At 47.9% G+C, this 18,232-nt stretch overlaps 1 protein-coding gene across 5 annotated transcripts in view; it reads right to left on the minus strand.

The window, feature by feature from the left end:
- LOC130513765 (dipeptidyl aminopeptidase-like protein 6) overlaps positions 1-18,232 on the minus strand; it is a 103,255-nt gene that overhangs the window by 32,135 nt on the left and 52,888 nt on the right. The window contains exon 1 of one of the 5 annotated variants that reach the window (XM_057012778.1): positions 10,520-10,813. The exons of the other annotated variants lie outside the window; for them this stretch is intronic. Within the exon in view, the coding sequence (XP_056868758.1) occupies positions 10,520-10,576 (57 nt within the window). The 5' untranslated portion in view covers positions 10,577-10,813. Of the gene's footprint in view, positions 1-10,519; positions 10,814-18,232 lie in introns of those variants that run through there. 5 annotated transcript variants of the gene reach the window in all.

Genomic DNA, 18,232 nt, shown 5'->3' on the forward strand with positions numbered 1-18,232 from the left:
CGTTTTTCTTTTTTACTTGATGTGAAATAATCTTTAGACTATCTGCTGCTCTTCTGGATCTCAGACGATCCACAAGAAGCTTCCTGTGTCGTATATTAATCAAAAAGAAATGGTTTTAAACATCTTATGAACATCGTATCTTCTCCAGAGGAGCAAAACAGACTGTTACAAGCTCCTTCCTTATTCTCGTCTATCATTTATTAAACAAGCTGGAGTAAAACAAAGGCAGCAGCCTCACGTTTGTGGTTTCAAGCCGCTTTTTTTATTTCTCATCCTTTATTGTTTAGCGTCTCGGCTTTTACATTTAATCAAAGCGACAAGTTTAAGCTCGCGCCTCGCACAAATGCAAATGAATTAAAGTCGGAATGACGGGTTAAAACCGGCAACACAGCGGCAAATATAATTTAATGTCTGTGCAATAAACCCCAATACAGGCGTGACACCACCCTCAGGGCCCAGCCGTTACCATAGCGACCTGGAAATGGCCTTAACCGTTCCGCTAAAACCCTTGTCAGACCTGCTGTCTGAGTTAACGACGCCGTTGGACTCTTACAGATGGACTCGGAGGAGAAGGCGACCATGCTGCGCTGGAACCGTTGCGATAATGAAGCACTTCCTGTTGTTTGGCTGAAGGTTGTTTGTGGTCTGCAGGACAAATGGTGTCAAAATTAAAGCGGGAAATTTCTCGAGGCAACGAGCGCTGCCAGTTGCCATTACTGTCCAACACCCTGACGCGTCCTTGGACACGATGGTACCGCGTCTCCTCTGACGGCCCAGCACGTAATTAGCTTGACCTCTAGCGAACAGGCTCACGCTAAAGTCTAATCCCGTTGAAGCAGGCAGGCGGCAGCGATTCCAAATCAATGCTGCAGCTGCAACAGGAAGGAAAGAACGGCTGATTTCACTGCCTGTTCTGGAACAGGATGGTTCAAATACAGGAGAGGAGAAGTAAGCGGATGAAGGACTCAATGTTTCTGAGTGGAAACAAACTTCCCGGAACAAATTTGCAGGTTTGCTGGACGTTTTCTGGAGTCTCATCACAGAACTTGTTTTCAGGAAAGGTCGCTGATCCTTTAAATACTCCATTACTGTTGAAAGCTACGTTAAGAGTTCGCAGTTAGCACCAGTTAGCTTCCAGTAGACTGGAATTAACTTGACTGAATCTCCAAAAATCCCAAAAATGGCTTTAATGTCCAAAATGGAATTTTTATGCAAATGCATCAATGAAGAAACTTCAGGAGTCGATGAGAAGAAAGAAGGTAACAGATGACTTTTGGTAACTCCAGCTCTCTCACGGCTGGACCGAAGGAATGAAGCCGACCTGAAATCTGATCATCTTCTGGACGGCTGGTAGCCGGTCACCAAATATTGGCCCGGTGCTTCGCCGGTAATTGGGATCTTTATTGATTTCCGGGCCTGTCGTCACGCCTGAGGTGACCTTTTGTTTGAGAATAATTGCTCTATTAGAGGGTTTATTCAGACACCTGCCGGGTATCTCAGGCACCATTATTGTCCAGGAAGAATCTCCAGGCGGTAACAGAGTGACCCGGGCTTATCACGGCCGGCTCGCCACATCGGTGGCTTAACTCCAGCGACGCTGGGAAGACTGATAAGGTTATAATGGACTCTATAAAGCTTTTATGGTATTGTTTCATTTCAGAGAGGGGAAGAAGAATTGCTTCTCTGGACAAAATGAAGGAAAACTCAAGAAAAATCGGCCAGTTATCCGTCTTCCCCGGATCTCTGTGGGATTTTAACCAAAAGATCGGCATGGATTTCAACCCTAACGTGTCAGAAATATTTGATTTTCGAGCTTATTGCAGGATCCTTGAGAGCGAATGCTAGCATCACATTAGTTATTAGCGGCTGTACGCTGCCTTTAGTGCAGGTGGATGAAGGCAGACGATAAAGCTGTAGTCCAGGGAGCCGTTAACCCCGATTAGCCTCACTTTTTTGGGGATCTTGGCTCTGGTGATATTTTTAATCCATCACAGCTCATTGATTTCACGCCAGCGTCGATATTAGAACCAGTATTTCTGCTCAAGAGGGCCATATGGTTTAGTTCACAGCTCAGAGAAAACATGTTTTTAATACCCCTTTAATGATGGATCTGGAACAAAATGAGCCTTTCCAGGGTTTTTCTTTAAAAATAACATTTTCACAGTTGGAACGTCGCAGCTCTCCACCGTCACTGTAAATGCTGTAGGTTTAAATGAAGCTGGAACAGGAGAGAGTGAAGAAAGAAAATTACAGTCCAACAAGAAGATGAAGGACACTGAATGTTGGCTGAATAATAAAGAGAGGTGATCCTTCCGCCACCATCTGTCACGTTGAAGATGTTCTAAAGGGTGTGAGAACACGATGTTTTCCCAGCGTTCCTGCTACACAGCCCCTCCAGAGCAGAAGCTCTTCACTGAGCTGGAGCACGAACAGATATGAAAGATATGAAAATTGCACGACATCGCTGGACACCAAGTAAGCGTTTAAGCCTGGGACGAACACAACAAACAAAAGTGTCTTTTCCGCTCTCCCGCATTCGATTTCTCACCAAGATTCAAGCAGTTCACGACTCCTGAGAGGACGTCGGAGGCCCAGACGAAGTAAATCTGAGTAACTCTACTCGGGCACGTGCGACCAGTAAACCCGACAAAAAAACATTTCCACTGTTTTCATCAAGGTACCAACGAGCCGAACCGCCATTAAATCCAAATAAGGAAGGAGGAGAAACTGAGCAATAAAACAATTTTTACTCTCAGTTTTGAATTGAGAGTAAAAAGAGTTATTCTGGGGTCTTTTGCTTCATTTTCTGGCAGCGTTCAGGGTAAAAAAAAGAGGAGAAATGCGACCTTTGTGCACATTGTGTCCAGTACAAACAGCACTTTCATATCCCTGCTGAATTTAATCTGAATACAAGGTCAAGGACAAGGACAAGGACCAGCACAGAGGACAAAACTGGCCTCTGCAGGCAGATTTCGATGTGGGCTCCAGGTTTCCAGGAGAAAACGAGCGACCCTGATAAGACAAAGAGGAGCTGCAGAGCTGCTGGAGGTGGTTCCTTCAATCAGAGTTTCACACTTCAGGAGCTCTTCAGACTGCTCAGATTGGCAGCGTCCTGCTGCGCCGCACATCCAGGTTCTCGGGTGCAACACACACAAGAGGAAAGCGTTTATCACACATCCCCACAGCTCCCACACAGCCTTCGCTGCCGGCGTTTAAACACACAATTAGAAATGAAACAATCTTGTGGATTATTTCTAAAATTCACTAATTTTACTGACCTAACAAGGCCTATGTGAGCCGCCTGTTCCTCCACTAGATGTCGCTAAACCCTCCACACGGCAGCCTTCCAGATGCTGCAGTTACCCAGAGTGGCCACCAGGGCGGCTACAAAAGCCGCTCGGTCAGGTGGTCGCTGCTGTTGTTTCAGATGAGGCGAGATGCTGACGTGCAGCGTAACCGACTACAAATAACTGCCGATGCGCACTCGAGCCCTGGAGATGCAGCAGCTGCGTTCAGAACCCGATTCAAGAACACTTCATGTTGCTGACCTTCAATCAGCAAAGGGCCGCTCTAAACACCTGAGCCACAGCTGGCAACGCGCCGTATCCCAACACTACAGGAGGAATCCCTATTCCACAAGAGCAAGAAGGCGAAGAGCACATAATCCATCGGAAATTGACAACATGCTGAGGATGAGTGGAATAAGATAATAACCTCCGGAGTGTGAACCCCGGGCCTGCGTGGGTTTATAATCTCTGAAACGATAAAGAACAAAGAAGCGTTCATGCTGAAGACTCAGTTCTTTGACGTCGGCTTTTAGCACGTGGATAAAAATAGATTCTGCTTGTGTTCATGTTGATATTTATGTCAAAGAGAGTTCATCTGTTCCGAAGATTCTCCAGTTCTTAACCTGGCGTGTCCTGTGAAGGCGCCATCTCCAGATGATGAGAGCCCATTATCGCCTGCGTGCGGGACTAACATGTCGCGAGTAATTAGCACCCCGCGTTGAATCCCAATTCCACCCAAGTGCCGATGTGCCACGTCTCTGTATCAGCAGAACAAAGGCGGAATCAAAGGGCCCAATCAGGCCTCCCGCGGCGTTTGATGCTCAAACAAAGTCGAGCGCTCGTTAGCCGGGACGCGCTGAAAACGCGGCTGTATGCTCATTTCCCAGAATGAGACGCACATTAGCCGAGCATCTGATTCAATTTAGCTGCTCGTTAACAACGGGACAGCATAAACAAGACGGTGGCACAATTATTGATTTATTATTACCCCACCGCCGCCACCGCGCCATGAACCCCTGTTGTCAGTTTTGATTTACCAAATGGGGCTTTTTTTTTGTTTGCGCACAGCTGCATCTCCATGGAAACCAGGCAGTTGGAGCGTGCCCAGTAAATGTCACGAGAGTCGGTGCGCCAGACGCGTGCGCTAAACATCACTGACGCTTAATAGCCGACGTTGCGAGCGCCAACAATCAGCAGGCGGTTGACTCGTCGACTGTTCCTCCCACCCAGGCCGCTTCATGTTTTTTGGTTCGGATTTACGAGACGCAGGAGTGGACCGGGAAGCCATCACGGAGGGACGAAGCCTCGACTCCTGGTGGGAAAACGTGATAAAGGCGAGATTTAGCTTGTCCCTGAGGGGGGCCCTCGAGGGGAAAAAAGGGGGTGGCACAGTTTAACCAGCATGTCACGGCCACCTGAGGTTGTTGAGTGGAGCCAATTTGTTCCAGGTTGTCCAGAACCCTTCAAATCCAAAAAATCCATCCTTAAAGCATGTGTGAACTGGTCTAATGGGAACCAGTTAGGGCCCTTTTCCCTTCTTCACTCGTTATCTTCGACTCCAACAGAGCAGCTCTGGATGATCATAAAAATAGAAATCATCTGCATCTCTAACTCTTTCAGCCCTCTGCAACCCTCCTCTATTTGTCACGATGCAGTTGTCCATATGCAAATCTCCACCCCTGGGATGCCGACTGGTTTTCTGTAGCTCTGGAAATGATTGCAGCCATAACAATAATGCTACAGGCAGTAAATGTCAGCAGGAAAACTGGTTGAGCGACTGCTCCGGCCCCTTTAAAAAGTGAGCTCATTCCTCACTGCCGGTGCCAGGACAGCCGCCAAGATTCGGGCCGAGCCTCTGCCTCCTGCCTGGACGCCGAGCGGCTCCATATGACGCCACATGGAGCAATTCAGCGTCGATAAGCCGCGCGAGGGGGAAGTTATTGGTCCGTTTGCTTCAGATAAATCTCCAGGAGGATGGGATTTTAACAGCCCATGCCAGCGTTGAGAGCAGAGCTGAAGCAGGAGTTTAAATAAGACAAAGCTAATGACGTTCCATGTATCACTTTGAGCCGCTGCGCCCGCACAAACAGCCCCCGCCTCGCCGCCGCCGCCACTGCAGCCTGTCCGATGAAGCTGCAGCAGCAGCATCCGAGTCTCCTGGCAATTACCTGCTGATGGTTTGCGACTCGCACTAGCTCTTCTGAATGTTTGTCACTAGCATGAGGGTGCTGCGGCCCCTAGAGGAGGGGGAGGAATTGGGGTGTGGAGGCTGGTTTGCTGGCAATGCTCAATGTTTCAATTAGAGACTTGGTGGAACACGGCAGCTCCTGATCGCCTTCCCGCTCCACAGCTCCGGGCCCCTAATTACAGCCAGTCGATAAGGCCAGAAAACAAAGCTGGGAATGGACGGAGGCGAGGCGCCGATAAACACAGGCAGACGCAGGCGAGGATTCAAACACGGAGACTTCAAATACGGGAAATATGTCACAGACACATGTGACACACATCACAGGCTGCCGCTGTAATAACCAAACTATATTAGCACATTACTGAGCGGAAGAGCCCGCGTTTCCTGGGAACGCTAAACTGGAACAAACCATTAATAGTGCACCCCTCCATGTTCCAGCTTCCATTAATGAAGCCGGCCGAGGCCTTAAACCATCAGAGAAGTGATGCCTTCAGTCTTCATGGCTGAAATTCTTTGAAAAGAGAATTTAAGGCTGTAATTTTGCTCATACGAGACTCCCGCCAAACGAGCACAAAACTGGACCAGGAACCACTACGGATATCACTACTGGAGCGTCCCATCTGAATATTTGAAATTTGCATTTAAAACCAAATAAGAATAAAGTCACCGGTGAGAACAATGTTGACCTTTTCGTAAATGAGGAGATTACAAACCCAAAGGTGATGTCGGCGCCGGCAATTAGCAAGATGGAGGGCTGTGTTGACATTTAGTTTGACCATTGCTCCAAAACCCTGAATATTTATTGACAAATTAGAGCAACCTGCTCCTGAGCATTGCAAGCAATTTCAGGCAAAGCATTTAGATCGGCCCAGCAATCAGGATGATTCGACTGGCGACCACCTCTAATCTCTTCTTTAGACCACAGCAACGTGGCTGGACTGTTCACACTCTGCATAAACATTCACCAAACAAGAGGGGCGTCTAATCCTCTTGCAAATCAATCTTTGTCACCCCCCAATCATTCAGGGGTACTGAGGAAACAGGGGGACTCGGTTGTTATTTTTTCAACTTTGATTTAGCTTTAAGAATATCGAGAATATGGATGAGCTAGCGACATGCTAACTGCCACGATAAATCTAACGAGAAGATTTTGTGACGTCAAAGCACAAACTACATGGTAAAATGCCTCAAATAAGTCTGCAAACTGCACAAAATGAACTGAACAAATTAGATATTGAGAGGATGAAGGCACCTGCCTCTGAGAGCCTCTAAAGAAAGGTTCAATGAACAATACCAACAAATAAACATCGTTGGCACCACAGGGCTGATTTCTTTACATCCCACCGTTCTTTATGTGCACTTTGCTCCTTTAATTAACATCTGTTTAAGTACTTCACTCACGACTTTAGCTATTCATCAGCAGCCCACCGAGGCAGCAGCTCCACCACAGAGAGGTGAATTAGACACACCACGGCTAATTAAAACCACACAAACCACAGCAACACTGGTCCGGAGTCGTCTGCATTAGTTCAGACTCCACTTTCTCTGCATCCCTTCTGCTTTTTCTGCAGGTGTGAGCCAGTGAGTGAGTCCAACATGACTGTAATGCGTGACCGTCTTTCTGCCTACAAATAACAGTTTAGCCGTTAGCATGTGGAGGGCTTCAAGTTCAGGAGCAACACCTGGGTAATACTACCCTCAACAACGAATAGAAAACATGACTTTATCAACTATAATCTTAAACCTCATTAAACCTTTGGAACATTGGACAGCAATAGCTTTTTCTACGAGACAAATATAACATCCCATAAGGTACCGGTGTGGCTTTCAGCTCATCTCTCACCAGACACGGCTCCTCCTCACGACGGCTCCTGGAGCCAGAGAGCTTCAGTGAATGTGAAAAAGTAGCAATAAGGACGATTATTGGGCCAGAGGCTGGAGTCTCCCCCGTTGAATGTCAGGTACGGCGATCTCGCTTTAACGCTCCTCCAAATGGCTCAGACAGGAATTCTGATGCTGGTTTCTAATGTAAGGTGACACGGTTAAACTGCTCCCAGAACATAAATATTCAGTTTTCCCCAGAAATGCTGGGAGAGGAACCGAATAACAGCTCTGGCTTTCAACCAGGCATTTGTGTTAAATTGCAGCGAGTCACAGTCAGACTACATATTCATGCGCCCGATCCCGACTTCCACAGCAGACCCACAACAGCGGCGGCGGCTCAATATTATGTGTGAAGATGCGACTGAAGGCTAGCAGACACGACAGCCTCTCCATGACGATAAGCGAATGAGCGGCGACTGCAGCTAGCAGGAGAGAGAAACCCAGAAGAAGAGCAAAATCCAGGAGGACTGTCAACTAATGACATGACTTTACTGTGCTTAGCTAAAGCTAGCCTTTTTTCTCCGACATTATCTCGCTTCAATCACCTTAAACGTGTCTCCTTCGCTGAGACATTCAAGCGGTCAAAAACAAAACCGGCCATAACGACTTTGGAGGTCTAACGAAGTGCTGCTTTTATGACGTGGATTCAAAAGCTGATGTGTGTTTTAGGGGGCGAGGCCGAGGATAATGGGAGCACAAACAGGCCGGCGGAGCAACCTTTGCTAATTAGTCAAAGATCAGCGTGTCGTAATAAGAGATTCTCTTCTTTCCCCTGCAAATGGCGCTGAGGTCGCTGGGCTGTGTGACTAAATTACAGGCCCTCACTCAGGGCTGACCTGTCACACCACCAGAGCCTCCACCCCAGCGCAGTAATGAGGGTTAGTGGCGAGAACCTCGGAGCTGTGACTAGCTGATTATCAGCGAGCTGCCGCCGCTGCTGTTTGCTATCTCTGGTGAGCTGCCCCCTATTTGTGTCCTCCCACCCTAGACCAGACGCTCTGCCAGAGGATCATCAATCAGGAGGCCGCGGCAGGACCTCACGTATCCCAGGTACGCGGTGGCCGGTGTGCGAGGCCGTCAGGCGTGCTCTCGCACATGTCTGCGTCACGGCTCTGATTTTATAAGCTAATGCGTCAGAAGCAATTCTTCTCTCTGATGGAGCTTCACAGGCCAGAACGTTCGGCTGACAGCCGCCATTTAGAATAGCGGGATGTCATCAGCACACACAACAATCCCAGAAAATGTCGGCTTATAGAGACACGATTAACATTATAAACAAAGCAGCCAGAATTTTCAATGGTTAGAAATGCAATTATGGCTTCTCCTCAGTGGATTTTTAAGCCAATTAAAAGACAAATTTGGCATCTGGAAAGCAAATCGATACTGAAAAGACCAAAGCTGCCACCCTGATGTTTCAGAAACCTGTCTACTGGGGAGTGCCACGGCAGGACAAAAGCTAATTGGTTGACATCCAGGATTAATTAAACAGGCAGAAAATAACCGGAATAGTTTAAAAGTCAATCATTTTTATGACATCAAGAGACAATTAATTACAACTGAAACAGGGTCAGACCAATAAAATGTTGGGAAGAGCAGCGTTGAGAAATGTAGAGAACGGCTAAAAACGGGGGTGAGACACAAAGGAGACCTTGGCAATGGGATCTAAGAGACCTCAGAGCTACCTTGAGATGACTGATATCAGCTCTGTAGCTGGGGGCCAGGTTGTGAACAGCTTTAAAAACCTTGAACAGGATCTTGAAATGAAACCTAAACTGGACTGAAAGCCGGTAAAAGGAAGCGGTCACCTGGTTGGCTTTTTGTCCTTGGTAAGCAGCTAGCTGCTGCATTTTGGACCAACTGATGTGCCACCAGATCCAGAGGGAGACCAAAGTAAAGGGAGCGACAAGCGGGTGGCTTTTCCATGTCCTTGTCGGATAGAACGGACTTGAGCTTGGCAGTTATTCTCGGTTAAAAAAAAACAAAACGGTCTTTTAAAAAGATGAGATTTGTTTATTGCATGGGGTTTCCCAAAAGGGGCAAAGGGGCCGAGGTTTTCAGGGACGGAATAAAGACATCGACGACTTCAGGTTTGTCTTCATTGAAGTGAAGGAAGTCGTTTGCAGGTTTTAATTTCCTCAGTCTAGAAAAGGCTGCGCAGACTTTACAGATTTAAGTGGGATGTTGGGAGTCATCTGCATAAAAATGGATCAAACTATTGGATTTTCTAATGATGTTTCCTAAAGTGAGCATATGAAAGGAGTGGATCCCTGGGGGACACCGTCCGGCCCAGGAGAAGAAGAGTGCCTTGCCTCTGGACAGAGGCATGAGTGAGTGTCTGCAGGTGGATCCCAACAGAGGCGAAGTGCCCCTCTCACCTATTCAGTCATTTTTCTAATGAAGTGTGCGGATGGAGGGCTGATGTTGACACATCTGTGGTCGCCAGTGAGCAGCAAACGCACACATTTCTGGTGATAATCATTGTCTGAATCAGACAGAAAGGCTAAAATCAGTGTGCTAGACCACAAAAACAGCCCCTCTGGGTACATTACAAATGAAGGAGTCATTTAATTAAAAGACACACAGGCGATCTACTGATGCTCACGTTATTGCTAATATTTACCACCATAAAAATGTCAACCAACTTAGATCTCGATGCACTGAAACAATTGGGGCTCTATTTTCAGACCAGGATGTGTTTAAAGAAAGGTTTCTGCTGCCTGGACCTCAGAGGTGGGTCATGATCAGGGACTGCACCACCGACACGCAACAGCGTCTGCGGGTTCCGGGGTCAGCTGGTTTATCAGACACCGGCAGCAAAAGCACGGAGCCAAACTGTTGATCTGAGCCTTTTCACAGATGCTCAGCCGGGAGAAGTTGCTGAGGCGATCCTCTGCCCTCCACACAAGGTGAAGCCGCAGAACAAACTGCCCGCTGTCTCCGTGCGCGCAAACCCCGTGAATAATAAAGCTCGCTGCGTAATGACGGCAATCATCACCCCGGAGCACGGAGATGTTAAATCATCCGGTCGTGATGCTGGGACTCAGCGCTGCCGAGCGAGCACCTCATCTGAACACAGAGAGGTGGGAAAAAGTCACCGCAGCGCCGCAATCAGACCCCGAATTAGCGCGATCGCGGGTTAATATCAGCACCGCGGACGTACCTGTTCCTGCTGATGAGCCGCCTTCGCCGCCGCGCTGCCTTCCTTCGCCGTGGTCATGGTTCCCCCTCCTGCTGGGAGAAAGTGTGGCTTCCCCGGCAGAAGGCACGAATGAGGCGGATCAACGAGAGACGCGCCGGTGCGGCACAAAAGCGCGGAGGAGCAGGAGCGTCCGTGCACGGCGGCGCGCAGCCAAGGTGCCAAATAGCAAGCGGCGGCGGGCTGGAGTGTTCGGGGTGGGAGAAGGGAGGAGGGATTGGAGTGAACAGAGGAAGAGGAGGAGAGAGCAGAACGAGAGAGAGGGAGCGCCCCGCGTCTCGAAACCAGACGATGTGCGTGCGTGCGTGCGTGCGTGGAAGGGAGGGGGTGGGGGGTACACAGATGACTAATGTATCCATCCATCCATCTCTTCTACCATCTTTCTCGTTTACCCAAAATATCATAAAAAAAAATCCTGTCTTTATCTTCAGAAGTGAGTCTGTATATTCCTGTTCTGCGACAGGTGTCGCCACCTAGAGGACAAGTTAGACGTCGGCTGACTCTAAAAATGTACTGAAGTAGAGGACCGATCAGATTTTAGAGCCCTTTCCAAAACAGCAGCAAAATTCCAAACCATTGCATCAAAACAAAAAAAGGCTCCCACATCATGATTGATGGGGTAACTTTTTAAAAATCATTGTGATGATAATCTGTTTATGGATGATGTGTTTCCCGTACAGCTGCTGCGGTAACCAGACCTCTCAGGCTGGACTCTCTCCTTTCACCAGGTTGGCTTTTTTAATTCCACCATTCAGACCAGCTGGGAGGAACTTTAGATTTGCTCTGAGAGGTAGGTAACGTCGTTAATTAATGCCGCAGTCTCCAGGTTGATTCTCGTTGCTGGTTTATAAGTGGATGTGCTGCGCGCTTAATTAAAATAAGGTGGAAGCTCGGAGAAGGCAATTACTCTGGAATCCCACATGGACGACTGAGGCATTGCTTCATGTGACCAGCGGAGCAAAAAGGCTCGTCCTTCAAAACAGAGAGCGGAAAAAAAGGAAAACCCTCAAACAACCTAGAGCGAATAGCATATTCTTCCTTTGCTTCTGTGTTGCCTGTGATGCGTCTTTATTGGTCCTTTGTTTGGTTACATTTATTCATGCTGATGCTTCTAATTAGTGAACATCTCCACGGGTGCCAAAGTGCAGCCAATTACAGAGTGAGACACAGAGAGGAACCCGGCAGAATACAAAACCGCTCACCTCTCTGGGTATCGCCGGCAGATTCCAATGAGGAGTTTTTGGACACGATCGATCTGCACCGAGAGCTCCAGTTAACAGAGGTGCAGGAGAGAGTTTCTTCTGCTAGTTAGCATCACGTAATTAGCGGAAAGGTCGATTCCGCCGATGCAAGGCGAGACGACGTTGCCTGACGGAGCAGTGGTTGGGGTCAAGGGTCGGAAATGAGGTCCTCATGAGTCATTAGTAGAATCTCAGTGCTCCAACGTCTCCCAGCAGCTCTGCCTGTGTTCCCCACGAGGAGGAGGACAGAAAGGGTCAGCTCCGGGAGAACGATGGCCACTTCAGCCAAAGCCCCATCAGCTGGTGACGACACCCCGGGGTCATCTGAGAACCCCTCGCCGTGGTCACGCGCCGAAACTCGCGTCCAGTGCTGACAAACAAACAGGCGGCAGTGATGGACGATCCGCGAGGAGGCTCCGTTTGTAAACGAGCTCCCAGAAAGTCTGAGAATGAACTGGCAACCCGCTCGAACAGATGGAGCATCCAGTCACTCTTGCTGTCCTCTTAATGCCGAGCTCGGAGCTAGCGCAATCATCACAAAGTGCTTTTGGTCTAATTAAAACTTCTAAATTATCAGGATGTCCGATTATATTAAAACACATACACTGATGCATTATTTTGGCACTGATTATACTTCTGTAATTAGTGGGAACAAAATGTTGGCCGCATGGGCGATGATTGTGCAGATAAATATAAACGCTGTCGTTAAAGGGGTGTTCCCACTTTAGCCTACGAGTACCGAGACTATCTGGCTGTTCCTCAAGTGCATCCTTTTAAACCTAGGGGGTTACGTCAAATACAAATAAAGAGTTACGGTATTTCCTCAGCTTTGAGTAATCGTTTAATTAAATGTAAAGCTCAAAGCACAGTACTTCACAGGGGCACCCATACAAACAGAGGAAGAAGTGAAGTTAGAAGATAGATGAAAGATTTGAGGGAAAGTAGCAATAATGATGATATCTTCTCATGTAGGGTGACCACACGTCCTTTGCGCAGGCAAATGTGTCAAAATCCCCTGTTGTTTGTATAAATTCTCAATCATCCAGGTTATAATGTCGACTGGACGCGTTCGGGTTTTCTGGAATATGTTTCGCCTTCTCTCCAGAAGGCTCCTGCAGTTCTAGTTCCAGAGTTTAGAACTGAAGGCTTAACATATTCAAGAAAACCCGAATGCGTCCAGTCCACACAGAGATCTTACTTGGATATATGGCTGGGGATTTATTCTACTGGAGCCTCAAAGACATCAAAGTAGTCATGCCCACCCACCCTCCCTTCCTCCCTCCCTCAATCCACCCCCCTCCCTCGCTGAAGGGTCCGCTTTGTCATCAGCTCAAATCCGAACCGAATACTCAATTAATCGAAGGAATTTTCAGTCGAATATCTGATTACTCAAGTATTCGATAGATGCTGTTCTATTTAAAATACCCCCCAAAAGACCTAAAAGAGGAAATGAACAAACAGGAATCAAGAAATGAATAAAGAGGAATTTTTTGTGGACGAGTATCAGACCCAATTCGCCCATTTATGGAGAAAAGGGAACCCAAAGGAAAGTCTATGTAAATTCTGATGGGAACGGATCTCACCAGGAAGTTCAAGCCACAGTTCTGCTGAGGGAACGAGGTCACGGGTGGAGACGTGATTGCTCCGCCGGTGGAAAAGAGCAAAGTTCTGAGATTCTCTCAGCTGGAGGGGTGGCGCAGCGCAGGACTGCTTCCATTTTCATTTTCCAGCTCTTGTTTTTCTGACACATGACAGAACGCATCGAGATACAGAGAAAGTAAAAAAAAAAAAAAGTAATTGCTTTTCCATCTCTTCCTCCCGCTGCCCGTCTCCAAGCTGTGCACTCGATGTGAGGTCCTCACATAAATGCAGCTCTGCACTCGTCATTCTGACACAGACGGGACGCGTCGGGATGCGGTTTCTCCTCCCGGCAGCATATAGCACTTCATGCCAGGTGTGACTCATCAGCCTTCACACCACTCAGCCGTGAAATGTTAGCAGACTCCGCGACCACGCACGGCAGCCGGTGAGCGATGCTCGGCGAGTTTCCAGTTTATTTTTTCTTATTAGCATGGACGCCGTGTGCCGTATGTCCACCCTGCTGGAGGCCAGAAACCACGTGGGCCTTCCTGTAACACCATCTTGAGTAGCTATACACAAATAATCTAATGTGAGGAACGGGCAGCGCTTTGTATGATGCCTGATCCTGGGTGCTGCAAAACATAGATCTATATTATCCACCAGAGGACGGAGGGAGCAGTCACGAAAAATAAAAAATGGTTTTTATCATTGGTGTAACCGCAGTGATATCGCCACCTACTGGTTGGGGGCTGGAGAGGAAAGCGTGTCAAATCACTGTGCAGGAACTAAAGTGCTGTTTCAGACCTTGATTTCCCTTTAAAGGTCTGTTTTATTTCCCAGTGCTAATAAATCCTAATGATGTGTCGGTAGCAGGCGACACGTTGGGCACATCGTTTTTAAGAAAGCTTCAATGCCATGACAACAGCAGCCGATTTGTGCTTAAAACCGGGCTTCTAAGGACTGTTTAGAGGCGTTTGGGGGGTTTTACAAACACTGCAAAAAGCTTTTCTATTAAAAATAATGATTCCTCTTAAACAAAAGACTGAAGTATAGTCGATGCGTCTTTTTATATGCATCTCTCACCCCTAAAACAGCACCACTGACACATGCTCGCTCTTCTGCAGCCCCATTGCTAAAGCAGCACATGTCAACAGCAGGCGGAGAGGAAAGCTCTCACCATCACAGCCTCGACGTGCAGAAATGGGTTTGGGCACCGGTGAGTGGACGGCTCCAGTGGTGCATCTCACTCCTACAGACGCGAGCTGGAGAACAACACGCAGCCGCGGGGGTGGGAGAAACAGGCATCAACCGTCTTTATGCGGCTGTAATTATTATTATCTGACAGATTCTTAATAGCACCTTATTTTGCTGTTTTCTTGTCAAAAGGCTGACAGGATTAATGAAGCTGAAGCCAAGAGCTTGGAAAAAATGGTAGATTTCACATTGTCTAATTCTGTTTACTTCAATTTTCTCACCAACGATCCTCAAACGTCACAACACAGAGACGCATTTAACGCCCGCTCCGACCACCGCTGCTCGATGCATCCAGGCCTCCTTTCACGCCATCAGAGACCGCTCAACTTGTCCCCGTCAATTTTCACGCAGCTCATAATTATATGATAATATACATATATATAATAATTTAGCGTGGGTTAGCATCGGAATGAATGCATGGCGGTGTTGGCAGAGGTGGATTTGGGAGCGAAATTGGGCGGCGCTAACGGCAACATGTCTCAGTACAGAAGTAGAATCTTAGAGCGTCTTTTATCAAAGATTTAAGCATCTTTTTGCCCAACAGTTGGCCACTAGGTGGCGTTTGAGGGAGTTAAAAAAAAAAGAACGTTTCAGTTTGAATTCTCCAATAAACATCAGACAACATGCATTCAGGAACTGGGCACTGGACGGAATCCTCAGCTCTCTTTCTCCCGGAGTCTCTGGGAATCCGTCTTGGCCCTGACATCTGAAGAGTTTGGAAGCCAGGTCAGAGCTCTTGGCTATCCAGATATCACAAATTGGTTTAGGACGTGTGGTGCCTCCCAGTTACAAAAACTTTCCTTTTAATCTCATCAGAACAGAGACAGATCCGCAGGCCGCCAGCTTCACGCAACATCTGGAAGGTCAGGAGATGGAGATAAACTGAGCGAGATGGAGCAAACATCTGTTAAATGACTCCCCCCTCTGATATCACCTCCAACCACAGATAACCAGGGCTGATGAGGGGGCATATACTCATTTGAGTGGCGAACAGGCTTCTCTGGTCAGAACCACATGCAGTTTATAAAGACCCAAATGTTCAAATGCTACCAGGAAGCACACGAGCTGCCTCCTAATTAATGCGGCCGCCGTGCCGCCGTGGCAGAGTGCTCCATTAAAGCACATTCAATACACAGTAAGCAACAAAACTGTGCCGTTCAGCAGTTTTGCTCTTTTGCCCGAATGAGGAAAAGGCCCGTGACTGGAGACGGTCTAAGCACCTCCTTTATTTTATGGCGGCATTAAGATGAAGCTCGATTTCACCAAAGTAGCTCACAGGCCAAAGCGACAACTGTTTTGCTTCTCCTTCCGGGCTCTAAAGTACAGTGTGAAGAATTTATGGCTCAAATAAAGAAAGTAATACGCGAAAACAGCGGGAGGAAAGGAGCACATCCTTTTTGGTGCAATACTGGCGACTACAATGGCCGGGCTGGAGTTTCAGGATGTATTGCTGCCTCACGCCTCAGACCGTGATAAATCATAAGCCGGCAGGAGATTTGTCACAGCGGGCCGAGCGTCCTTTCATCGTACCGGGTCTCCCTCCTCATTCCTCTGGCCTCCACAGTGGTTTCACTCCAGAAAAAAAAAAAAAATCTGTTGTGGATTTGTCACTGCCCAGACTTCTATCCTGCGCCGGCTCTGCCTTTGGGGTTCACCGGCGGAGCGTGGCAGCACCCACATGGACGCTGAGCTCTGTGGACTCAGTGGAGGAGTGGGTGCTGGCGTGTAACATCCCAGTACGACCAGTTTATTCAGCACTGTATCTGTTTACTGCAGCCTCTGCATCCCAACCTAACTGGCCTATTTAGCTTCTCTGTCCCACTATAACCAGTCTGCCAGGCCTCTCTGGAGGTGGGCCATCATCTGCTTTAGATTAGCCCCAGGAGAGCCAATCAAACTTCTCTCTATTTGACTTTAACTTAAATGTTTCTCTGGGCCCTGAAGGCTGGAGACCAAACCGATCTTCATTTAACTGAGAAGTCATCGTCTTTGTCTGCTTTCAAAGAGCGACGAATCTGCCTCCATCTCAAGCTGATTTAAGAGGTAATTATAGAAGCGAAAGTACGACGAACGTGGCCGATACCCACCGAGTATTCTTTTGTATTAGAAGGACTTAAAATATTAAAGGTGAGATTGCCAGCAGGGGGATACTTCCTGGAAGACGGCAATAAAATAACTCATTAAAAGTTCTCGTCTCATAAGACAGGAGATAAGCAAATGGGTACGGAGGGCGGGCTCGGACAAAGAGGAACTAAATGACCCACAGCTGGGATTTTGTTATCAAAATTCGTCCATTTTATCAAGCTTTTCTGATTCAATGTCAGAGAGTTCCGCGGCGGATTTCAATAAAGCTTGGCGAGTGGGAGTGAATTCAAAGGCACAAAATCATTTTCTGCACTGAAAAGTGGCGACGTCAACAGCACAGAAGCCCAGAGAACATTTCAGATATATTTGAGGAACGCATTCGGAAAAAGACCCCCCGAGTATTTCCAAACAGGAAGTTGGAAAGGCGATCGCACAATCTGGTAAAAAGCCACCGGGTCCGTGCTGTTTGTCCGGATCTTCACATCCAGCGCTTTTAAAGACCGCCATAGAAAAAAGAGACCGACTTGGAGGAGCGGCTGAAACTTTGATGCAATTGGTAAAAAATTTTTTTTAAAAAAAATCAAAGATCAACTTGGAGATGTAACTTCAACCTCGCCGGCTCCTCCGCTCTGGTGGTTAATTGCTGTATAGCTTTTGGGTAAAATTTAACATAATGATCTGCTTTGTTCGTAGCAGAGGAGAACTGAGCGGCTCTGCTCGGCCTTCTATCAAACACGGTGTTGGCGCGAGCGCCTGGGGCGGATGGCTTGACCTTCCGTTGTTCCGCAGCAAACAGATTTCAGTCCGGCCGTGAGGAACGTGAGGAACTGGAGAGCAAACGCGCTCTGGGACGGCTATCGAGCCTGGCAGGCAGAGGAGCGGAGGACAGAGAATCCAACCGTGAGGAGGAACGATGGAAGGAGCAGGGAAGACGGACTTCCTGTGACTGGTTCGGCTTTGGAGACTGCACAAAGTGGACCTGAGAGAGATATAAACATCATCAAATGGACGCTTTTTTCGTTGTATCGGAGTGAAACGCCGCGCCATGGCAACCGCAGATCTTCGGCTCAACGTTTGAAGCCTGTCGCATGGATCACGGCAACGTTCTCACTAATAGGAAGAGAGCGACGCAACCGTAGCGTCACGTTTGAGGTCCTTTTTTAGCGCTGCCGTGACAGTTCTACACGGGCGTGAACTGATACGGCTCGACCGTAAAAAACCGACGGACAGACGCGAGTTAAAGAAAACATCAGGCCCGCTGGTGATGATGAAACCCGAAATGTGATTCACGACTGGCAGCCTCGTCGGTCCTTTGTTGAACGCGAGATTCAGCTTTTTAATGCAAAACAAGACAGATGAATACAAGACACGGCTCAAAAACACCACTTGGAGAAACAGGAAGTGAGTCTAATGAGCCACATTTGTCAGAGAAGCAGAAGGAAAACAAAAGAAAATGGTGGCTGCATGGAAAATCAATGCTGCTGCTATTGTACCTGCCCCGGTCAGAGTGTTCAAA

Source organism: Takifugu flavidus, chromosome 17 (genome assembly GCF_003711565.1).
Source record: "Takifugu flavidus isolate HTHZ2018 chromosome 17, ASM371156v2, whole genome shotgun sequence".
NCBI classification, from domain to species: domain Eukaryota; kingdom Metazoa; phylum Chordata; class Actinopteri; order Tetraodontiformes; family Tetraodontidae; genus Takifugu; species Takifugu flavidus.